The sequence below is a fragment of the Columba livia genome, chromosome 27 (genome assembly GCF_036013475.1).
Source record: "Columba livia isolate bColLiv1 breed racing homer chromosome 27, bColLiv1.pat.W.v2, whole genome shotgun sequence".
Lineage (NCBI taxonomy): Eukaryota > Metazoa > Chordata > Aves > Columbiformes > Columbidae > Columba > Columba livia.
The window spans coordinates 1,449,025-1,472,584 of record NC_088628.1 but is presented as its reverse complement, the minus strand read 5'-3'; the positions used below and the strand labels follow the sequence as shown (position 1 = coordinate 1,472,584).

The 23,560-nt window shown below is 48.0% G+C and overlaps 2 protein-coding genes across 16 annotated transcripts in view; one reads left to right on the top strand and one right to left on the bottom strand.

The window, feature by feature from the left end:
* Positions 1-14,084, bottom strand: part of LOC110363843 (uncharacterized) — a 19,743-nt gene extending 5,659 nt beyond the window's left edge. Inside the window, exons 1-4 of one of the 7 annotated variants that reach the window (XM_065042102.1) lie at positions 11,520-12,091; positions 7,128-7,272; positions 2,750-2,849; positions 2,257-2,404 (exon numbers count right to left, since the gene is read on the bottom strand). The gene's annotated coding sequence lies outside the window, so the exon portion shown is untranslated. Of the gene's footprint in view, positions 1-2,256; positions 2,405-2,749; positions 2,850-7,127; positions 7,485-11,519; positions 12,092-12,951 lie in introns of those variants that run through there. The other 6 variants (XM_065042106.1, XM_065042103.1, XM_065042107.1 and 3 more) reach the window with 6 other exon arrangements.
* PTBP1 (polypyrimidine tract binding protein 1) overlaps positions 12,075-23,560 on the top strand; it is a 24,720-nt gene continuing 13,234 nt past the window's right edge. For 2 of the 9 annotated variants that reach the window (XM_065042113.1, XM_065042112.1), the window contains exons 1-2: positions 12,075-12,241; positions 15,716-15,746. In XM_065042113.1, the coding sequence (XP_064898185.1) occupies positions 12,234-12,241; positions 15,716-15,746 (39 nt within the window). In that variant the 5' untranslated portion in view covers positions 12,075-12,233. Of the gene's footprint in view, positions 12,353-15,715; positions 15,747-23,172; positions 23,226-23,560 lie in introns of those variants that run through there. The other 7 variants (XM_065042111.1, XM_065042110.1, XM_065042114.1 and 4 more) reach the window with 7 other exon arrangements.

The window sequence follows — 23,560 nt, the reverse complement described above, 5'->3', positions numbered from 1 at the left end:
GAACAATCCCAGTAGGAAAACAACAGGATACAGAACAGCAGTTCTTCAACTTGATTCCTGCCCCTTCCCTCAGCACGGGTTGTGCGCTCCCGCTCCCCAGAAACACTTATTGGAGGTGGAGGGACAAGGGCAGCCTCAAAACACCCCGCCCGGGGCTGTGTTGGCAAAGAGCTGCCGGGGATGCCGCCAAGGGCATGGCCGCGGTGTCTGTGAGATGAGGCTGGACCGCAACACATCTGCCTGCAAGGCGGGAGCTGGAGCGCAGCACAGGCTGCCAAAAATCACCCAGCTTGTCCCACCACTTCTTAGCAAGGGCCTTCGGGGTGGATTAATCATTTCCCAGCACATGGTTTTTCCTGTTCTCCGCGATGTTTGTTTCTCTCCTCCCCCTCCCCTGTACAAGAGCCTTCTCAGCACCTCTTCAGCTCCTTTCCTGCTTCACCGCGTCCTCCTGCCCTGCTCGCAGAAATACAACTCCCAAGATACATTTGGTACTCGCTCCAGGGTGACTTTCCTCCATTTTGAGAGATGCTCCCAGCCAATCCTCCCCGTGGGTCTGATGGAGGGCAGGTCTGGCTGCACACCCAGCTCTGTTCCACGGGAGCCTCCAGCACCGCGTTCCGTCAGCAAGAGCTTTGTTGTTCAAAGAATCAGACACCATTTTTTCCATCACTCCCAACTGTCTCTCCTCTCGAGGCTCTGCTGCTGTTCTTGTAACACAACCGAGCTCTACGTCGAGTCTTCTTAAAAGAGCTAATAAAAGCCACAGCCAGCTGGCAAAGGATTGCCCGGTCCAACAAACAGCAATCACCCACTAAAAACAGCTGTAGAGAAGGAAAAAATTAATTTAAACCCATGGACTCCTATAAATAGGACCTAATATTTTATTTCCCCAGGAAGAAGTGAGAAGGCTGAAATTAGCGAAGAGCAAATCTGTTACTTGGGCAGAAAATGCTTCAGCGTCACTAATAATTGTTTTATTGACTCTGTTAGCGCTGCCACTTGTGAGCTGCTTGGCCCTCGGGGGCAGCGCTGCCAGGGGGAGCGGGCTCTTCTTTTCCACAATTCTACATGCAGGCTGCTTTACTTTTCCTGGGGTTTTTTACTTTCAGTCCTGATGAGGACATCGTTGTATCAGCACAGAACTGACTGTGGGAACTCGCTTTGTTCCCCAGCAGCCATTTGTATTAAAATGATCTTCTTTCATTTAATTAACGGCAGATGATGTCTGTTGGCAAGAAGGCACTTGCAGGAGCGTTCGTTCGCTACTCTTTTAATTGCTTCTCTCGCTATTTGTGGTATTTCTCATCAAGCAGAAGCTTCGGCAGTCACGGGATAACATCATCACCTACTATAAAAATCACTTTTAATCCTCACGGTTTCGTGGAGCTGGACTGCAAGGCTCAGAAATGATGTAAAACTTGGGTTCTTTTGTCTGCTGTTTCCTATGAGCTGGCCCCAGTGCCCGGCAGAGGGTGCTCGGTCCCCGGGACCGGGGCCGGTTATAAAGCGAATCAATAAATATCTGTTAACGTGGGGGTCAAGGTCCTCCCGCATTGCCGGGCGAGGGCACCGTCCTGTGCGCTTCCTCATTCCTGACAAAGAACCTTTGCACCAGAGGAACGAAACAGCAAAACATTTAGCACAAAGCTCTCCACATAGATTTACTGACCTCTCAACATGGCAACTTTATAGGAAACTCACTATCTTACTGCTAAAAATACAGCATAAAAATGCTGACCGGTAACGTTGCCGCAGCCAAGTACAGAAACTCCTCTGCGCCCCGTCCTTGGAGCGGCGATAAAGCTGTTATTGTGTCTTTCCTTCTTTCGTTTTCTGTTCTGCTGATGGAATTTATATATATATATATATCAAATAGCAAAAGTTAACATCCTGTTTGGGAGTTTGCTGTGGGGAGGTTGCGAAACTGAAATGAAATAAGCAGCGCTGTAGGCTGGAGGACTCAAACACGGAGCTGTGCATCAGCATCCGTCCCTCTTGGTCTGATCTGAGCCAAACCACCCTTTCTGTTCCTCACCACACGTTCCTCATCGCAAACCAGGGGTAACGTGGTACTTCAGAACACACTGGGATGAAGTGTGGTAGAAATTTGTTATTGAACAGCATTTGTGGTGAATCTGTGACTTGTAATCAGACATAATTGTGCACAGCGAGACTTAGTAACCTACTTTTTCACAATACAGAACAATTTTAACAACTGATACCTGGATTCCTTCCCAGGCTTGAGGATTTTACCTTTTTAGAAGCACTTCAAATCCGTGGTGACTCAGTGCGGGGGTGTATGTAGAAGTCGCTCTCACTAGCAACGGGCAAAGAGCGAGCTCTCATTTTTACATCTTGAGTGTTTACGAAGGTTTGCTGAGGATGTGATGGGAAATGGCTTCTGGGGGTAGAAGAAATAACTTGGCTGGTAAACAAGGAACTTTCAGAAGAGGGAAAGTTCCCTCTGTGTGGGGTTACTTTGGGCAGTGTCTGCTGGGGTCTCTTGGGCGGACGCAGATGCCCACAGCTGGCACGAGAGAGCGCAGGGACACCCAGTGTGCAGTGCCCGTGGAAAGGGAAGGCGCTTGTCCCCCACAAGACACACCTGACCGAACGGCACCCAAGCTTTTTTGTCACCGGGAAATTCATTAGGTCATGCTACCTGGCCATGCTGACAGGACATTCGGGAGCCTTTGCTCCTATTTAAACTTCTACCGCTGTTTTGAAGTGCTGCTCTCTCCCTTACCTCCTCCAAGGTCACGTAAGATGCTTTGGGAAGCCTCCCATGGAACAGAGCAGCCTGCAGCAGGACAGCAATGCCACTGGCACTGAGAGGACAGGAGAGCCTGGGGAAGAAGCGAGAGAGAAGGGGTTAGTTCTTCAGGAAAGTGATCTTAAAGCACCCTGAAGATTCCTTGCATGGGATGGAAGCAAGAAGCCAAGGGCCTCTGGAGAGGCAGCAGTAAGAAACAGCAGCTCCCAGTTTCTGTCTCCCACTTCTTGAGTGCTGCCTTCAGGAGGAGCTGAGAGCCTCACAGCTTAAAAATACCACAAATGGATGGCATCTCGCCTCTTGGAGAGGCAGTAAAACCCGGTATTGGCACACCCAGCTGCTGATTTGGAAAAGAAATAGTATTCATAAAAGGATGCCAACCCTCATCCTGCAGCAGTGATAACATGCTTCCCGATGTGTCAGCAAGAGCAAACAACTCATCCCACTCTACGGGTTCAAGCACAGATTGAGCCAACGGTGGGTTCTCTGCCCTGATCTTAGAGCAAGAAAATGCAGCTGAAGATGCCACTCTGAATGAAAAGTAGCTCTGTAACAAGAGTGTTTCAGTTCATGAAAATCCTGCTGGCTTTAGGCGCCCATGGTACATGAGTAGTGGGGGGTCAGTCGGTGACACATCTGCAGCACCTGAGATGTGCCGCTCGGTCTTTCCTTTCTAACCAGCCCCATCATCAGGAGTTTCTTTTGTACAATGCAGACGCTCTGTTTTTAACGAGGACACAGATGAATTGAACGGTGTTTAGAAAACACAAGGTATGTGCGTGCAGAAACCGGAGGGCTCTGCGGAGACGGGGCCTTTGGCGCCCCTGCGCTTGGGCACAGCCGCTCAGTCCCTCGCGGCCACCGCCCTCTGCGTTCACTGCCTCGTATCCCAGCACCTTACCAAATGAAATATTAAACATTCTAAAGGATATTGTGTTCCTTTTGTTCCTTTGGCAACTGAGATCTCGAGTGCTCTCAGTTCTCCCTGACTCCACATTTTACAGGTTCATGTCTTAATGTTCTTTTAACGCTTGATTTAATACTCCAGAGTTCTTACTACGCACTCATGACTGTTCCACAGAAAATGTGGTGCCTGCTAGACCAGGGGATGGCTATTTAATGTGAGCAGACGCTTCCCACTGGCACCCAGATCCCAACCAACAGAGATGAGCAGTGTTGGGTGGCTGGTGGGACAGGAGCCACTTTTGTCCCCAGCACCAGGGGTGACAATAACCGAGCTGCTGGTGATGGGAGCTGAGGGCAGCGCTCACGTCCAGAGCACACCTGGAAATGCAGAAATTACACTGATCGTGGCCAGCTGCCCCTCTAGGAGACTGGCTGCAGGCTTCTCGTACCCTTCCATCTAGTTTGATCAAGTAAGAGCATCTCTGGTTTTAAGTCTCAAAACAGGATGCTGGATTTCTTAACATTTTCACCATCTGAAGCACAAGCAAGTCTTCACACCACAAAAGCACAACCCCTCAGCTTTGGGAGCAAGGCTGTTCCGTTGCATAACCCCTTCAGGAACATACGGGCCCGCAAACGCAAGACCGTCCGCTGCATAATTACGGCACTGCCAAACCAATTGAACCTCGGCAGCTGCCGCTGGGGAGACTTCATTCATTCCCAGTATTGCCTTTTAAACTTAAGTGGCACTGGAACAAACACATCTTTGATCCAAGTAGGAAATCATTTGGAGCTTTGTGTTTAATAGAGCTGAAGCCCTGGGAAAATGATGTCTTTATTAGCCTGTATGACAATGCGGGCCTCATGGCAGCACACAGCGCTGTGGTGTGTCCAGCGCTCGCTTCTTCACATGGATCTGGACATTTTTGTTCTTGAATCGATGTAGAAACAAGGGCTGTAATTCAGCTGCACTGCTGAAGTGCCTATAAACTGCATGCATGACATTAAAAAGAAGGTTTTGGGAAGGGGAAAGCGAGCACAATTTTGCCAGTTCCAAAATAGAGCTGGTGTGTCTCTGCATTTCTATCCTCGTGCTACTTCGTGCCATTTTGGGGTTGGTTTTCCTTTATCTCCAGGGGAATTGTTGCACTAATCAGGGTGTTGCATACTCAAATACAGAGGAATATACATGGCCGATGTTGTGCTATATGGACTTATGTATGTCTCTGTATGTGCATATACCTTTAGGTAACAGGACACCTCTTCAAATGTTGCTGAAATTTCATATTAGTTGTGATGCTACTGTATGAGCTAATCAGTGCAAGGCCTAATTATAGTTATGCTGCTTTTCCTGAATAGAGAAACACTTATTTAGACCCAAGTACATAGACGGGTACATTATGGGGATTTTCTTACAGGACATCAGCCCTGCATTGTGCATCACAGTAAAGAAGAAAAAGATTGACACCTTATCCCAAGGCCAAAGTAAATATATCTTTTGGCAAACTTCGCAATTTTATGCTTACTAAGAAAGCAGTAAGACCCATAAAATATTCAGTAATGATTCATGGGAAGTACTCACTAAAAATTCCTAATTCATTCATTTGCAGTAGTTCATTGACTTTGGTTTGGCAATCTAGTTCAAGAAGCTGGCTGTGTGTTCTTCCTAAAAAGACAGTGTTGGGACTAGATTCTCAAATGTCACCTTGCTGTTAATTGTTTTTAAAAGTATTCCTCTGGATCCTATAGAAACTGCTAAAAGGCTTCGTTTCTTAGAAGGTTGCGTGAGAAATGCAAGTTAGAGTTCCAAACAAAACCACTTTATCTTATTCACTGGTGGAGCTAATTGTAAACATGATCAGTCTAAATATTACTGTTAGCTACAAACAATTCTATCAGCTGAGAATGGAAGCTGGCTTGCACGCAGCAAAATGCACTGTGCTTACAGTAAAAGGGAGTATCTCACAGCCACCCACACCTCACGGACAATTTCTAGATGCTCTGTGTGTGTACGTCTCTCTTTTAGGGCCCCTTTTTTCATTCAAACGAACTGTGCTCAGACTCTGTCTGGAGTCAGCCAGCATCTGTGGAATATCCATTGAAATGGCAGATGCAACGGGAGCCAACCTGCCGACAGAGGCCAGAGGTGATGCGGTTGGATTTCAGCCTGCCAGGTGAGCAACGGAGCAGCCTCAGAAATAATGCACGAGCTCCAGGCCCCCCAGTCTCCCCAGTCTGGTCTGTGCTGCTCACCTGGCACCCGCCGTTTCATTTACCGCTGAGCTCTCCTACCACGGCAGCTGCACTGCTGGGGAAATTAGTGTAACGCAACAGCCTGATAACGAGCTTTGGAAAGGCAGGTTACGGTGGAGGCTCCGGGACAGAGCCCTCGAGGGTCTCGCTGAGCCAGACCTCTGCAAAGCTGCTTGTGAACCCCCCCCTTCCCCCGCCAGGGGTTCATCAGGAAACCAGCACCATCATTAGAGCGTCATAAAATAAAATCATTGTAAGGAAATGAAAGAGCATTCCAGTCCCTTTCTGAGCAGATCTGTGGCACGGGAAAGCGACTGAACCGCACTAATCTTTCATTGCAAAAAATGCCCCTGACTAAAGAAAAAAGAAATGTAGGACTGCAGCTCCAGAAGAGACAGAAATGCTGTTTATTTCCCTGCCCTAGGACAGCAGGGAGAGATGTGCTTGTAAGGAGGGTTGTTTGTATAAATAATGTTCATTCTTGGCAGTGGAATGCAAACTATGCTGAAGGGCTGGAAACAGACCCCTCTGCAGAGCTGAGGCCAGAGCGAGGGAAAGATGGAGCGCGGCTGTGGGGAGGAAACTCACAGGCATTTTTAGCAACTTGGAGAGTTTCTCAAGCATGTTTGACATTTTTAATTATGCTGATGTAGAGCCTGTTCCAAGGACAAAAGAAGTCGGGATTACAGGATAAACAATTAGGACTTCATAGCATTTCATGGCTCGGGGTAGTGCTGCTGGTGGGGCTGGAGACTGGCCTGAAGCACAGAACCATCTTCATACTTTTCAAACGGAATTTGAATGTCTTGCAAAATCTTCACCTCAGCCTCGTGTTACAAACCTCCACTAAAGGCCTATTTTTTGATAGACGGGAAGGAGATTACTCCGAACTGCTGCTCTTTGTCCAGGCTTTCCTGCAATGTTTCCTGAAGGGGTAGGAAACAATCTTGCTACGTTTCTATCAATTGTCTCAGAATCTCTAACTTTACAATGGAAAATAGAACTGAAATTTCTTGTGGAGAATGAGATCGGCTCTAGGGTATCAAATGACGGAGTCATGGCCTGTTTGGCTGGTTTCCATGCTCAGAACACCCTGCGCCCTGACTGCAGCATCTCACTTTACGTGTGGAAAAGAGCTTAACGAGCTTGCTCGTCCACCTCCCTTTCCAAAGAGTTTGCAAAAAAAATGTACCTGCGTTTCAGTTTGTGTGTTGGGGTGCTCGGGATGGCGCTGGAATGGCAAGAGTTGCCCTGTGCTGTGGTGCAGAGATGTCTGGGGACACCACGGGGAGGGTTTCTGATGCTCCTGCGTGGCACAGATGAGCAGGAACTCGGTTCTGTTTGAGAGAATGGAAAGTCACAGAGGAGGTAACCGGCCTCGGGGCATGAATAAACCATTCAGCGTATAAATTATTCAGTGACCATCCCCAGGCGTGTGCTACATTCAGTCTCCAGAGGCAGCAGCCCTGTTGTGGGGGGTTCTTCCCAAACGTTACAGACGGGTGACAGGCCGGTGAATTGAAATATTCCAATGAAATGATGGGAAATAAGATTAAAAGGATAATTTTTAAAATAGCAGTAAAAAGCTGCTCAAAAGAGTTGTGATACCTCAGGCCGGCACGACAATGGCCAATCTTTCAACTCGGTGGCAGTGCTGAAGCGAGCTGCCCACAGTTAGAATCATAATGTAAAGTATGAATAAACAGCGCCCAGAAAATCGGAAACACAGGTTGGAGGAAAGGGCTGGAATCGATACCAAAACCAACCCGGTCTTCACGTAACCTATGTCTAACACAAAAAACCAACGTGGGTATTACCTACATTTCTCAAATGCCAATATGCAATCGTGGTAGCACTTATAATTCAAAATTTCTGAGCTTAGATATGTGTTGTAAGATCAGTATATTTGCCCTACGGTGCTGTTTCAACATTCCATTTATGACGGGCTGAAGTGGGTTGAATTAAGAGAAGAACTGGGTGGCACTGTAAACTCTGTGTGGCTGTAATTCATGTCCCAGTGCCCACGGGATGAGCCACCATCCCCAAGTGACACATGTGGATGGTTCGTTCTCCGCGCCGGCCGCAGGGAAGAGTTGCAGTTCTGCTGTCGGTTGCTGGGGGTCTAATCAAACTGTACATTAATCCCCACCACTCCAACACGGACTGGGAGCAAAAAAATAAAGAGTGCAGTGCTGAATAGCCAGGAAATGGCTGGTTCATCCCTGCAGGAAATGAGTCACCCAGCAGCACTGCGAGGAGCGGCAGACAGGGAACTTCTGCAGCAACGGGACTGATAAAAACAGCCACGCACACAGAGAACTCTCTCATTTCTGTCACAGATTCCAAAGAAGAAACATAAAATGTAAGCTCTTGCGATTATGCTTGAAGTTTTAAGTTGCTATAACTACTTGCGGCACAAAAACATACCTGTAGATAAAGTTTAGCAGTGTGCTAAAAGGTGAAATCAGAATGTGCAATGGCAACAGCAATAAAAGTTCCAAGTGCAGATCCAGTGGCTCGCAAAGTGCGTTTGAACTTTGGTCCTGGGAGGGAGGCTGTGGGGCACAGCTCTAAAAACCCACTGAGGGGACTCGCTAGAAACATCTACCTCTGGTTAATACTGACAGTACTTTCAGCTCAACTCCCAACCAATTTATTCATCAATCGGTGCACTTTTTGATAGTACTTTGTGCCGCCAAACTCTTAGGATCGGTGGAAAAAACACTGCCCTTACTGAGGATATTTACTGCTCGTAAAGCCACATTGCTGTTAAGAAATGACCTTTTCCCAAGCGCTGGGGCCACCAGAACCAGCTCTCCCGCACCCCAACCTTCCTTTCCCTTCCCTTTCCACCACCTTTTCCTTGGCCTGGCCAACGCAGCCCTGACTCTGCTCACCAACCATTTCCAGAGCTGTGATGTGGCACCACGGATGGTGCACAAAAGAATGTTCTGGCATCCTGAGATGCAGCTAAAGCTGCAAATCCTCTATTAAACAAAACGGCGCTGTTAGTTGAAAAGGGGTTAAAATCAATAAAAGCGACAAAAACAAGCAAAAGTATTCGAAACACCTCCCGCCCCCGCAAGTTTCTCTGGGACTGTCCCGGTGGCAAAGTCCGATAGGGACGAGTTTCTGGTGTGGGAGGGAACGGCAGGAAAACAACAACGGCCAGTAAAACCAGTATCTAGGATATTCCACACGCACAGTGGTTTGGGCTCTTCACACAGACCATCTTTTAGGAGGCTTCTTGTTTTCAAGTCACCGATAGAAAACATCGGGTGGATGAGGAAGAAGAGGAAAATAACAAACTTTCCTAGTTTGCAAAGCAGCGCGGGCTCGGAGCTAATTTTAAAATACAAAGGAAAAAAGGCAGGAAAAGGGCCTTTTTTGTTTCTGAGGGTTTTTCTTCCCTGCGTGGCAAATTAAATGCGAAGAGATAACATAGGCAGGAAGGGCTTAAAAAGAGAAAAGCCCGGGTGTGTCCTGCCAAGGCCTCCAGTGAGTAACCGGAGCCGGAGGGTGGGACCAGTTTGCTGGATTGTGCAAAAGAAGTCGATTCATATTTTTCCCTTCTCCCTCTCTCTTTTTTATTTTAAACAGGGCCATTTTCATGTGGGTTTCTTCTCCCAAACAAACAAAAATATCTAGAGAGGCGGGTCTTTCTCCCAGCTGTTGTGTGGGGTTATTTTGTTTTGTTTATAAAGTATAATTTTGTTCTTAAATGCATTTTCCTGTTTGGCCCGGAGAAAGACTATGCAATACCCAATAGTATCATTAGTGAGTTTGCTACCACAGTACTCAAAAAGATGCTATCTACAAAATTCTGTTGATATTACAAGAGAATGTCTGTTAAGATGTTGCATAACCCGTGTTTCTGCTAGAACTGTTGAAAATCTGAGTGAGCTTGCACGGACCTTAAAAGAGTCTTTTAAGTTAGACCACAATTGCACAGGAGAGGTCTTTAAAAAGTAATAATTCTTTGATGACATCCACCTGTGTTTGCTTTGCCAAAGTTATCTGCAAAGCAGCTGGGATATCTGAACAGGCAATAAACTAATGTCAACAGTCACCAGCAAATCAGATATTGTTCTTTCTAGTGATCAGTAGCTGGTATTGATAATTCTTTTCAAAGTATTTTCGCCATGGTCGGGGCAACTTTCTTTAGGCTTCTTTACAAGTGGGCTGAAACATCCCATATTAAAAAGAAAGGAGTGATTCTGCCTCTACACCAGCCTCTACCATGGAGGGATTTCTTACTCCCAGTATATAAAACATGATTCTGAAGGGAAGATGAAGTGAAACTCCTCCATGGGAAATACAGCTGAAAACCAGCACAGCTCAAGAAGGCACATTGTGGCTTGTGAGAACGGAGTTAAATTCCCGCTCTGCTTTGATTAAATCACTTTATCTCTCTGGGTCCCAGCAGCTCTGAAGTGGATCCCATAATCCCATCATTTTCCCATTCTACCCCTCATCTCGGTAGTAAATCTCTTATCAGTGGCACAAGCTGAGCCTTTCATATGCGCTACCTGTGGATTCAGACGGGACCTTTAGTCGCCTGTAGGGAGAGGTGAGAACACACTTTTCTCCATTTTAAACCTCACTGCTCAAACAGGGAGCCCAACAACCCACACAAACACAGTGGGGGAGAAAATAATAGATGGCTTCACCTTTTTTTCCATATTCATGTGCCTAGTGTACGCTCCAGAAAGAAATGGGAACGTGAAATGCATGCCTGTACTTGTAGAAGTTACCCAACATTAAGCAGAAACACTGCCCAAGGATAAGACTCCAAATCTCATTTGCACTACGTTTTAAAAGTCTTTTCCTGAACCTTCACAAATGTACCCGGCACTGCTGAGTTACAGCCCAGGTGCTTCCATCTGCAGCACTGATCTATCTTAGCGCTTTGCTGTTTACAATAGAGGCAGGTTGGCAGAATTATACAGATTTGTTCACAAAAATGTCACAAGTGGGTGTGCTGGTGAGGTACGAAGAATCCTTTCTGCAGCAAGACCAGTATTACGTTGCCTAGAAACTCTCAAAACAGGGTTGCAGCTAATGAAGGCAAGATCAATGTGGACTGGACATTTGATATTCGATCACAAGGGACTTGTAGCGAGGTCTGGGACAATTAATTCTTGTGCTGCAGTCAACAGATCGGGTTATGACAAAGCGAGGCAAAGAAAATGAGTAATTGCTCGTTGAATTCCCAGTGAGCAAATATTGTCTATGTTTAAACAGAGACGGCGGTGTTGTGTGGCAGCGAAGGGCTCTGCAGGGCGGTGTCCGTGGGGCAGGAGCGTCCGCAAAGTTACTGCGGACGGCCCAGCACCTGGAAAGGAAATCTTTTTACACGTTGGAAAATGCCCAAAGAGAGGAAATCTGTGGATTTTACCTCAACCTCTGCAGAAAACCTACAGGCAATGACGAGAATTAAGAGTGAAACAAGCTTATCTAATTAACCACTGAGGTCCACCTGCCTGGACAAACAGCTGGTTTGGTCAACAAACGGTGTCAGGACTGTAACTGAGGTAAAATCTGATCGTGATGCCGGAGCAGAGCAGGAGGGTGTTGGTCTTACCTCACAAGTTCTGTCTCACACTGAGGAATCTTTATCCTTCACACACTAGCTGCAATTACACAGACTTTATCCTGTACCTTAAATAAAACTTCTAAGTGCTGCCTAGCGCCACGAGAAGTCTCCAGGCTGGCAGTGCTAAATAATTAAGCTAATTCCGGCGAGGCGCCCTCTCTCCCTTACTCGAGATGGCAACGGCCCCCAGCGCGCGCCTTCCCTGCCCGTAGCCAACATGGCGGCGGCGGTGGGGCCGCACCCGCAGCCCCCAGCCCGCGCTGCGGGTGGCAACACAATGTGCACACTAGGGCCTTTGCCCGTATTTAAGATGGCGCCCAATGCGGTTATCTCATGCCCTGCCCCCAATCAAGATGGTGGATCCGTGTGGCATTTCGGCATCCTTCCCGCTCTCAAGATGGCTCCTCCCAGCCTCCTCCCGTCACCTACCGAATCGCGCCGCGCAACGGCGCTCCGCCCCGCCCCTCATCCCGTTTGCAGCCAATAGGCTTCGCGACGGGCGCCAGGGCGCCAACCCTCGGAGGCGGGCTGTCCCCGCCCATCCCATCAAGATGACATCTCCAATAGCCAATGGGGCGTTGGCGCGGGTGAGGCGGGCCGGGGGGCGCCGCCATTTTGTGAGTCTATAACACGGAGCGGTTGGGTTCGTTCCTGCTATTCCGGCGCCTCCACTCCGTTCCCGACGGGTCTCCTCCGTGTGCAATGGACGGGTGAGTCCCCGCCGGCCAGGGCCTCGGCACGGGCGGCGCCGTGCTGGGGGCCGGGGAGCAGCGTCGCCAGACCCTTCCCGGGATGCGGAGGAGGGGGAGAAAGCGGCCGAGGTTCGCGACCCGCGCCGGGGGCTGGGGCGTTACCTGAGGCGGGGGGGGGGTGGGGGGGCGCTGAGGGTGCGGCTGGGCCGCCCGGCGGAGCCGAGGCGGGAAGGGGAGGGGGTGGCGGCCGGCGGTGCGGGAGGGGGTTCTCTTGCGCGGGCCGCCCTCCCGGAGCCCCTCGCCGTGGGGGGGAGCGGGAGCGGGCCCGGGGGCGGCCGTTGCTCTGCGGCCGCCGCCCCGACGCGGCGCCTCGTGCTGAGCGTCCCCCGCGCGCGCTCCCGCCGCGTGCTCGCGCCCCGCCGCTCGGTGCCGGGGAGTCCCGCTCCGGCCGCCCCGTCCTCACCGGGGGTGGGGGGGGGGGGGGGGGGGGGCGGACACGCCTCAGAGGGGCCCGGCCGTGCGGCGGCGGGGGAGGAGCGCGGGGGGGCCGAGAGCAGCGCACCTGGCGGGGGGGGCGCGCCCGGGGCCGCAGCTGATTCACGGCCGGGCCTCGCTCCTATTGTCTGGCGCTCCCGGGGGTGGGGTGGGGCGGGGGGGGGTCTCTTTGTGAGCGGGTCGCCCATCCGCACACGTTCCGCGCCAGCAGCCGGTTCCCGGTGCCCCGTCACCTGAGCCCCGCGGGGGCTGCGCGGTCCCTCCGCTCCCCCTTGTCCGGCTCCGAACTCCTGCGGATCAAACTTCCCTCCGCCGCTGACTCGAGGGTTTTTCTACAGCCCGACTCTCCCATCCCGGGCAGCGCCGGTTGCTCGGTAATCGCCACCTCGTCTCGCTTTAGAGGCGTTTGCTTTAAAACTTTCACCAAGGCAGCTCTGTCAGAAGGGACCTCTCCCCATTTCTCATCTCGCACAGTGCATCTTTTTACCCATCTGATTTTTGTTTCTTCTAGAGCGCAGTAGTTAAAATGCTTCTGAAGGCCTCTGAATAAGCAGTTTGTTTTCGCAGAGCCTTAAGCCCAAATTAGTGCCTCCCTGCCTCGGAACACCAGTCTGGTGAGAATTAGGCGTAGTCACATGGCTGGGTTTTTTACACACTGAAAAAGTGGAGTCTCCGGGTTGTTTTCATCTAAAAAAAAGAAGTCTTTTGTCTTATAATTCAGTTTTATGGTCCAGAATGCAGTTTGGGTTTCTCTGGGTCCTTTAACAAGTTGCTCATCATGTTGAATGATATTAAAATAAAAAAAAAAAAATCTTCAGCATGTGAGATCATCCATTCTAATGTCAAAAATCAGTTTGTTATCAGCTGTCTGCACTGTAGTTCCTAGGAAAGCTGACTTACTAGGGATGTTCAAATAGTTGTGTTACTGTAGAAATTTTAGCGTAACGTGTACATCTTACCTTTTGAAGATTTTGGTACGTGATCTGTTTACCCTGTTGAAACTTGGAAAGCTGCTTCTGCCCGTGGTTTTTGGGTTTTGCCGAGCTGGCAGTGAGCGGCCGCCCTGGCCCCGGCTCCCGCGTCCCCTCCCAACGCCACACGAGCGATCCCCTTTGAATCGGTTGCTTTGTTAAAACACGCAAGGACTTCATATGGGAAACCCTGCTTTGGAAAATGACCGAGAGGTTTTACTGGTGCTGCTTAATTTTCCTCCTTATCCTGTAGGAATGATCCCGCTCCGTGTAAAAGCTGATTCTTATGAAAGGCTTCATCACCTCTTCTTTTGGAAATGAGAGAAGTTTAATCCCCTCCTTAAGGTTAACACAGGACAAGAGAGTGAATCTGAAGATATGATGATTTATTGGGGGTGGGGGGGGGGGAGGTGAGCTGTAAGTACCTTGCACAGTTCTTGAGTAAAAGTTCTTGCTATCAAGCAGATTACAACAATATTCGATAATTCTTGGCACATAAAGCAGGATGATTTTAAACCCTCTCCCCTATGAGGCTCCTTGATGTCGAACATTTCCTGTGCGTGAGGCCCTGGGAGGAACAGGAACTGGGGGGAGCTGAAGAGTTTGAGAAACTTGGGAGATTCCCTGTTCTTATTATGTGTTGCTGGAAATAATTTTTTTAAGGTTATGCAAATCGCTGGGTCGACATCTGTATTTCAACGGAAGAAATGCGTACTTGTAGAATAGTTAGCAATTCTGCTAGAACTGTAATGAATCTTTAAGCTGCTATGTGCAGATGGGTTTAATTAGTTCATTACCGCTGGCTGTCAAAGTGCCGCAGAACCATCTGTGTGGTGCCCTGAGCCCAGGGATCGCAGAACCTTCCTCGAGGAGCTCGTGTGGAGAAAAAAGCGGCGATGGCGTGGAGAAAAGCGGCAATTGCGTGAAGAAAAGCAGTGATGGCGTGGCTGCCCGGCAGCCGCCGCTGGGCTGCAGCTCCAGCTGGAAACTGCTGGGTTATGATGACATGGCAGGGTGGTTGGGAAGAGGAAGCCTGAGGAGCTGAGCTGGCTGCTGCTCGTGTTACAGCTGCTTTGTGGAGCCGCTGAAACACCCAGGGCTTAGTAAGATCGAGCGGCGTTCAGTTCCGCAAAAACGGTCTGGGTTGTTGCAGGAGGGTAGGGAAGGGAGAAGTAGTAACTGTGAGTTCTCTGGCATTAAATCACTTTGTGCAATGTTCTTGAGTGCTTCAGATGTCGTGTTGCTGTGTTGGAGATGACCGCCCTGCCTTCTGCTTCACTGCCGTGTTTCCTGGAAGCTGCTGCAGCTCTGTCAGCTGCTCCTGGATCTTTATCCACAGTGCTGTGGATGTGACAGACTAAAACGATCATTTCTGCTTTCAGGTTGACACTGTTTTACAGTAGTTTGGAGTTCATAAAAAGATAGAGTCTTCAGCGCAGGGTTGTACTGGAAATCCTCAGACTGCCCCGAGCGCTTCCCAACATGAGTAACGTGCAGGTGCTGTGACACTCGGATGATGCCCCGGGTACAACGTGCCAAGCTGTGGACAACCCATTCTGATCCCATCAATTAAAAGTCAATCTAGTAGATGTGCGTTGTGGTAATAATGCTCGCAGGAACTAGTGTGAGTCGCTTGAGGTACAGCTAATGCGGTTTTTCGTGCTAGTTAATCAGCAAGTCTCATTAGAGGAGGTTCAAGCAGATATGGCAGAGTTTAGGAGCTTTTTTCCTTCAGATCTGTGTTAGGGACAATACAGTTTTTCTGAGGCTGTGTCGTGCGGGTTTGGTACCCGCGGTCCTTTGCAGGCTCTGCTGGTGGAATGAAGAGCTGTGGTTCTCTGGCACTGCTGGGTCTTGGGTCTCCATCACCATCTCATAATTTTTCTTTGTATAAACTGTCCTTGGCTCACTTGCAAAGACAACTGTGCACTTTGACTTGCTTTTTTTCTTACTACTGTAAACTATACTGGATATTTGTGGCAAACCTATCTAACTTTTTTAATCCTTTTCTTTCTTTTTTCTACAGCATTGTCCAAGATATAACAGTTGGTACAAAGGTAGGCACTTCTCACTTTTTCTCTCTTTTTACACTGCTCAGCATCTGACCTAGTTTTAGCCTCACCAAATGTAGATCTTCAGCTTTAAAGGGTTATTTCTGGTACCATGTAAATTGGTTTTAACCAGAAAGTAATTTAGTTTCATGTACACTTAAAACTTTTATTATGGCTCATCGCTTAGCTCTTGGCATTTGGATATTGATTATCAACTGTCAGAAAAGAACTTTATTGCGTTTAGAAACAGCCCTTTCCCTACTAAAATGTCAAGCTTTGCTTGTTACTTGTGTGCTAGACAATGCTTCTCAATGGAGAAATTGGTCCTTTCTTTTTTTGAGAACTCCATTTCCTTTGTTTATGTGAATTCCTGGTCAGTTATATGTCAAAAACCCTTCTGCCACAGACCCCCGAGTGTTTAGCCGTTGATTTTTATCTCTTGCAAGTACAGTAAATATGACCTTTACCCTTCTAGTCGCAGGTTTTGAAAGTGCAGACTTAGCCCTGAAACTCAAAGTGCTGACAGGAGCCTCCTTATCTGCCGTGCGGTAACAGGCTGTTGTGTTCGCAGGATAAAGGCTCATTCCTGTGAAATGTTGAACTGGAATGTCTGCAGTGTGTTATAGGGGTTTCATTTCATCCCTGAACATTGTAGCTATTGCTCTGGGATCAGGATTACAGTAAGTTCAGCCCTGCGAGTTCTTTTTCTTAGATAGCATGTGTGGGAATGTTGGCCATCAAAGCAGGGATCCGGCAGCCTTTTTTTAGTGGACTGAATTGCGTATTGTTTGGGTCTTCGTTATTAAATAAGAAACTCGAATAGGCTGGTGAAGTGGTGTGTGATAGGGCTGATTTGAAGTAGAGCTGAGCTTGTGTAGTGTGAGCTCTGTTAGGCCTCCGTCTGCTCCTGGACAACAAGCAGGGTTTGCATTGCAAGTACAAAATCAGATGTGACTGCTCTTCAGCCTGGGTGTGTTTGTTAGTGCTTTAGGGTTTCTGAGAAGCATTAAACGCATGAAGGGGCTCTATAATAGCCGTGGGATAAAGGTTATTCTAACGTTTCCTCCAATGAGAATCTGAAATTGGAATTAATGGTAGTGCCACGATTGTGTCTGGTTCTGGCTGTGAACACTGTCTGCTGCAAGTTGAGTTTGCCATCAGAGGAGGAGGAAAGGCTCAAACCTGGACAGTGAGGTTGGTTAATTGTTCATAGCCATTATAAAAGGGTGACTAAGTCATCCCTTGACAGCTGTAGAGCAGTTTGATACAGCATCTCTTCTGATAAACTGATTAATCTAGGTTAAAGTCCCCTCAGTTGGTTTTGACAGTGTGTCATTTGCAGCTTTAGGTTTCTGCATCATTATGAAGTGGTTTTACATAACTAAACTTTACCAGGAAGCTCCTGAAACTGCAATTGTAGTCCTGTCAGTGAATCTTGGAAAGCTCTAGGCTGTGGTATCACACGCCTCATCGCTCATCCGGGGACAATTTTGGTCCCTGGTGATGCTTAAAATGGGAGAAATCTCAGCGAGTGCCTTGGCTCCCGGCATGGGACAGACCTGTCACCAGGATTGTGGAGCTGGATGGTGGGATGGGGGGTGTGAGGCAGAAGCACCAAAACTGAGGGTTCTTCTCAAGTCAGGTGAGGCAGGTTTTGAGAAAGTCAAATCAAAATTTAAAGAGTGGCAGAAACAAAAAGCAAAGTTGAATCATCTTGATAAAGGTAAGTTTTCAAATTGTTTTTGCCATAGCCATATTATCTAATTATGTTTAAATAAGTCATTGAATGTGGCAGTTTAGATCATGTACGTTCTTTAATGTTCTGGTGTAACATGTTACACATGCTGTGGATTTGCTTACGTGAATTAGAATCCTCTTCAGGCACAGCTGGGAGCAAAGCGAAGGCTTCTCTTGCGCCTGCATCCTCTGAGGTGTCAACTTACTCACTTCTACCATGGATGTACCAAGAAGGAAGGGATGGTACTCGTCAGGTTTAAGGCAGTAGAAGATTACAGTCCCCAAAAGCTGTCAGGCCTTGCTGCGGTTTGTTACTGGGACACCTTTTCAATGTTCTGTTACTGTGACTGGTGTGTTTCGAAGTTGGAGAGTTCTCATCTTGAGGTCTCTCTTATATTGATGTAGCCCCCAGGTATTCTGATGGCTTACTCCTGGAGAACTGCACTGCCTGATGGTCATGTTTTTAATCAGGATGGTAATTGCAGTCCCCATTCCTGGCCTTGCCATTCAACCTGGTCCACAAGCTCTTCGGTTCGAGGGGTGTGAATTCGTTCAAGAGGCTCGTTGCAGCTCTGGTATGGGGCTCTTGATGCACGGCCTTCTGGAACATCCTGCACATTAGAAACACGTCATTTCAGACTTATTTCTTCCCATAATTTCATCACTGTCTGCAAAGCAAGGAAGTATGGCCTTGAGATGGACTCGAAGGTGCTGGCACTGGCCCCTGCAGTTGCCTCTTTGGACTAATTTGGTCAAGATGACCCTCTGTATCTCATTTCCCTTTCTCTAATTTGCCCAGATATCACTATCTCTTTAGGCTTTAATGGTCTCTGAGCAGGGCTGACTTGCTAGAAAGAGTACAAGCTACGGTACATCATTACTCTTTAAGTGAAGCTGCATTTCAGTGATTGAAAAGGTCTTGGTTTAGGTGCTGAATAATCTTGTAGTTTCTTGCTTGAGTTCTTTCTGAAAGATGATGCTTCCAGAACCAGAAGGTACACTTGTGTGGCATTTGAGAAGTTAATTTTTAAAACGGGGTTTGCCGGAGTGTGATACAGGCTGACTGCATAAAGTGATTTGTGATCAAGCCAGGATCTTTGCCATGGGAACAGTAATTACGGCTTCAGGCAGAAGGCCAAGAATGTTGTGAGGAAATTCCAGTCCCTCCCATGGCTTCAGCCAGAGGCTGCAACAAGCCGGCTCTTGTGGCCGCCGTCACACGCGCGAGCTGTGGAGCCACGGACATGCATGTCCTGGGGAAACGGCTCCATCCCGTCCACCTTAGTGCCGCACAGCTCGTGTGCACCCGTGTCTGCGGCTTGGAGACAGCTGTCCTTCACAGGGCAGTCGGGAACCCCTCTGCTTGGGTTACAAAAACTGTTTAAGTCTGTATTAGCAGAAATTTAAGCTGTTGGTTGCTACCGTGTTCAATGTGTCATCAAACTAGAACATGCGGATGTCGTGGTGCTGTGGTTGTTGTCGCATCACACTAGCAAGAAGGGGAAGTGTGATTTAGTTTCAAATTTGGTGTGGTTCTGGTGTGGCTGCCTTTCCGGCTTCACAGGAGAACTTGCTGAACGCTGTGCTTAGTTCAGCAAGCGTGTTTTGGTAATCCCGGTGTAATGATCACTTGGTGTTTGCCCAAGCAGATTGTAGTTATTACACAACTGCCATTTAGGTGAGATTGAATTAGCGCAGAGTTCCTTCTGAACCTGCGTCGTGTTCAAATTGCCCTTTTACAGCTTTGGTCACAAAATGTTCTTTCACGGGTTCCATTTCCCCAAAGTGGCACATCCAGCAATATTTCTTCCTGCCAGTGTTTGTATTAAGCTTTACCAAGGACCTTTCTGCTCCACTCTAATGATTTAGAAGACTCAAGGCAGACGGGAGTTAAGTTTCAACTTGGGAGCAGCAGATCCCAAGGCCTGGGTGTGTGCTGCCCTGCAGAGCCAGAATGACTGCATTGCTGAGCCTTGACTTGAGGAATTCAGGGCTATTTAGAGTGGCCACACCTTTGATTTGCTCCAAGGGCAGGTTTGTTTCACACGGTGTCTCCATAGTAGCAAAGACTGAGAAAGAAAGTCCGGGAGGGGTGGGTGGGGTGAGGGGCTGAGGATCCGGCTCTAATGCGTCTCATTGCTAAATCCTTGTCGGGCTGGGGGAGCAGCTGCTTTAATGGAATGTTTAAGTTTCTAGTGTCTTTTAAGAACTCAAAAATCTCTCTATAGTATAGAAATAGTACCACCTATGATTTCTGCCCCATATCTTTTGCTGCTGGTTGTGATTGGATTGTATATTGTGTCTCGAACAGGGCACAGTGAGCGATGCCGAGCTGCGGACGGTGGGACAGCAGAGGCTGTGGGATCTTGGAGTTATTTTGTGTTGATCTTAATTAACTTTTTGACTTTACCAGGACTGAAGGAGGAGGAGGCAGTTGTACTGTGTGTTCTTCAAAGGTGTTTTCGCAAAAGGTTGACTCACGCTTTGCGTGTGACCCCAATCAGGATTTCTTTTCATGCTGCTCTACCTTTAGATGACTAAAATGTGTGAGGCAGGAGAGAAGGAAGGAGGCGCGTGGGGTGACATCAGTGGACCTTGTTGGAAGTGAGTCTTCTGTGGAAGACAAGAACTGGTGACCTTCTTCTTAGCGCTTTATATTTAGTTCCCCTCCTAGCTCTTGAATCTCCCAGCAAAAAACGCCAGAATGCAACACAAGTGTGAATGATGATGTCACCAGACTGGATTTCTCTTGATATTTTTTGCAAAGTGATTTGAGCTGTGAATATCAAAGTTCATTCTTGCATTCCCCCAGGACCGACTTGATTCAGAGCCCTTGAAGCAGACTGCAGTTGTATCTGTGCTCAAATAAATCGTTTTGCTTCTTTTATCAGAGCGAAGGGTTTGTGTGAGCTTCCCGGTGATCTGTGTGTCATCTTGTGTGGAAAATCATACGGGCGTCTTCACTGGCTCTATGGATCTTTGTACAAACGCTGCAGAGAGTGATGCTGCTCTGGGGGTTTCTCAGTGCGCCAGGGAAGGGTTTTCTGTGGGTCTGGGCTTGTGTCCCCCCACCCATGTGCCCGGTCCCTTTGCCATTGCTCTGGTTCTGCTTTCTGCATGTGACACTTGTTGCATTCAGGAAGTTGATTGTTACCCTGTAGTACCACTTCCCTTGAAATTCAGATTGTTCTGGTCACTTGGTTTGTATTTGTTTCTAGCCTTTTGCGCTGGCAGAAAGCACTTGATTTATTGTAATTGATTTAAAATAAGTGATGGGATCTTAAGTAGATAAAGGGTTATAGAGAGAATTTCTGTCGTGCTTTGAGGTGTGCTGGGAGCAACTGAGACACTCTGCCTTCGTTCCAAACTGTGGTAAATTTCAGGTAAAATCCTAGTGAAAATGAGACCATTTATAGTTTTTGTATGAATTAGTAGTTTCTTTAAGCCTTGGTCAATTAAAAATTCTAATTTACTTGTTCAAACTTTAAAGCAAAAAGAAGAGTTTGGGGGTGGCTGAAAAGAAATTGGAAAAAGTAGTAGTATCAGAATTCCACCTTGCGACTTCCTTTTTCCAATTCAGCAAAGGGAACTAAAGCAGCAGCGGTAGCCAGACTACACGGAGCACAGGTGTTCTATTAAATTAACGCAGCTTGAGCAATAGAGCTTTTGTTGCTGTCAGACAAAGGAGCTGCTGCCATGGAGACGCTGCGGGCAGCTGTACCTGCGGCAGCGGCGGTACCTGAGCAGGAACGTCAGCGTGAATTGGTGATTGTTGTGAGCAGGACTGTGAACTCCAGCATCCGCAGAGCTGCGTGTGGAAGGAATTGCTGCACAGCTGTGACTGGGGAGGTGGGGAATAAACAGGTAGAGAAGTGGTGTTGGGTTGGCACTGGTGAGCAGCCGAGCACCGCAGCGCTGTTTGCTCACCTCCTCCCGCCCCTGGGCTTGCAGTCCTGCAGAATCAAAAGCTTTTTATTGGATTTTTGGCTAGAAATCAAAATACCTAATGGATGCGTTGTTGGTGAGAAGCTCTTCTAAGCATTTTAAACCAGCTGGGCTTGCTTTGGTTCCTCTGGCTCTACTGAATGAGGATACTTGGTATGGTGCATTTTAATTTATAACATGGATTTAAAGCTTATTCGTAGCTTGTAAGCTACAGGAAGAGCAGACATTGGAGACTGGCAGGAGATGATGGGGATCGCTGGGTGAGGGTGGTGATGGGTGGAGGCCCCAGCACCCAGGGCAGGTTCACGGGCTCTCGGTCTGTTTGCCTCGGGTCATGCCGAAAGCGCAGAGGTTTCTGCGGTGATCGGAGAGCAGCGACGGAGCAGGAACCAAAAAAGCTGAAGTTGATGCAACTTCCTTGTGCTGGTGGAATTCCGGTGGGGGCTGTGGGTACAGTACAACGGGTGCGCTCCTCCCAGCTTTGCACTTCAAAGCCAGCCTTTCAAAGGGAGTCTGTGGGGAATCATTTTTGTATAACTGCACAATACTATGTATTTACTGCCTGTAAACTTCCTCACGTAGAAAAAAAGACCTTGGAATAATTGTAGTTTTCCAACTGCTGTAGTCTCCCCTGTTTTGCGTGTACTTCCAGCTGGGGAGCTGACACATTGCTGCTGCTTTTGATGTGAGCATCCTCCCCCTCTGCCTCCTGGGCTGGTCATCTCCAAGATAAGAAGAGAGTGGGTTGGAAATTGGTCTTTTGTTTAAAAAAAGTCGACATGTGGAAACCAGCAGCAATGAGCATTCCTGGTCAAAGCACCCCGCAAGTACATTTTCAAATATGTGAGAAAATGTTTATTTTAATCGGGCCATTAGGAAAGTTAAATTCAGGGAATTTAAATTCTTTCCATAATAGTATAAATGTTTGTTTTTCCAGTTTATAGTTTCCTGGTGTTGCCTCTATGAGAGCCAAATATGTGGCTTGTTCTCCCGGCGTTTCCATGATGGACCAGTATGCACAGACGCACTGGTTCGTACTGGAGTTCTGCATGTCTAGGAATTTACAAGCTGGTATTTAAGAACATTGTTTTAATAAGTTCCAGGCCCATTAGGTCCTGCCGCGAGGGCTGATCAGCGCTGGTCTGTGCTGGCAGGGCTCTGGTTTGCAGCCGTGCTGCCACAAGAGTCTTTGTACAGTAAACTTGGGGGATTATATTTTTTTGCCTTGGAATGATGCATTAATTTGAGTCATCAAAAGGATGGGATCACAGTCTGACAGCTTCCTAGACTAGCTTGTGTCTTGCTGTACTCAGGAATCGAAGTGCTAATTAGAAGAGCTGTTAAAAGGCCTGTTCCTGGTCCCTGTTAGACATGAGACCTCGCGGGTGCCCCGGCCGCTGTGAAACCCACTTGGGGCTCACAGGTGACCAGCAGCGCACAAACCGGGTTTGGAACCTGCCCTCATTTCTCCTATTCAGGACATCAAAGTCCTTGAGCCTGTCTTTGAAGAGCTAGCAGTGAGTAGTCAAACAAGAAATTCAAGATTTGAGGGGGAAAGAAAGAAAGAAAACAAGCCCTGCGTCTGTAATTGAGCGTTCTGGGGCTCACTGTGACCTACTTCTGCTCACGGGAGGGAGCGGAGCTGCTGTTGTCGCGCAGGCGCTGTCACCACAGGTGCCACCGGATGTGGGGCACGGTGGCAGCGGTTGGGGTGTCACCAGAGCAGGGGACGTGCCCATCCCAGGCATGGACCAGCTCTGCTCTGCTCTCTGCCGATGAAGCCTTGTAGTGTGGTGTTTCTGTGTAAGAGTCATGTAGAAAAATAGGAGAAAATGCTTTTGTATGTCAGATTTTTATTACTGTGTTTGCTGACAGTTTACAATGAGATTTTTTAAGTCTTCTGTGGAACTTGGTAGAAATGAAGCTGTACTGATTTTAAGCTGTGTTGTGTATATAAGCATAGATTGTGCTAAGAAGTCATTTGTAGTCTTGTTTGCTTTTGCTTAAGTAGGAGAGATGACAGATGCTATTAGAGTTAGACCCGTCTTGGTCAATGGAGGTAATTCTGGTGACTTTACAGGGAATCGTGGAGTAATTGAAACGCCTCCATTGGGTGCAGTGATCTGCTCCATAGATCT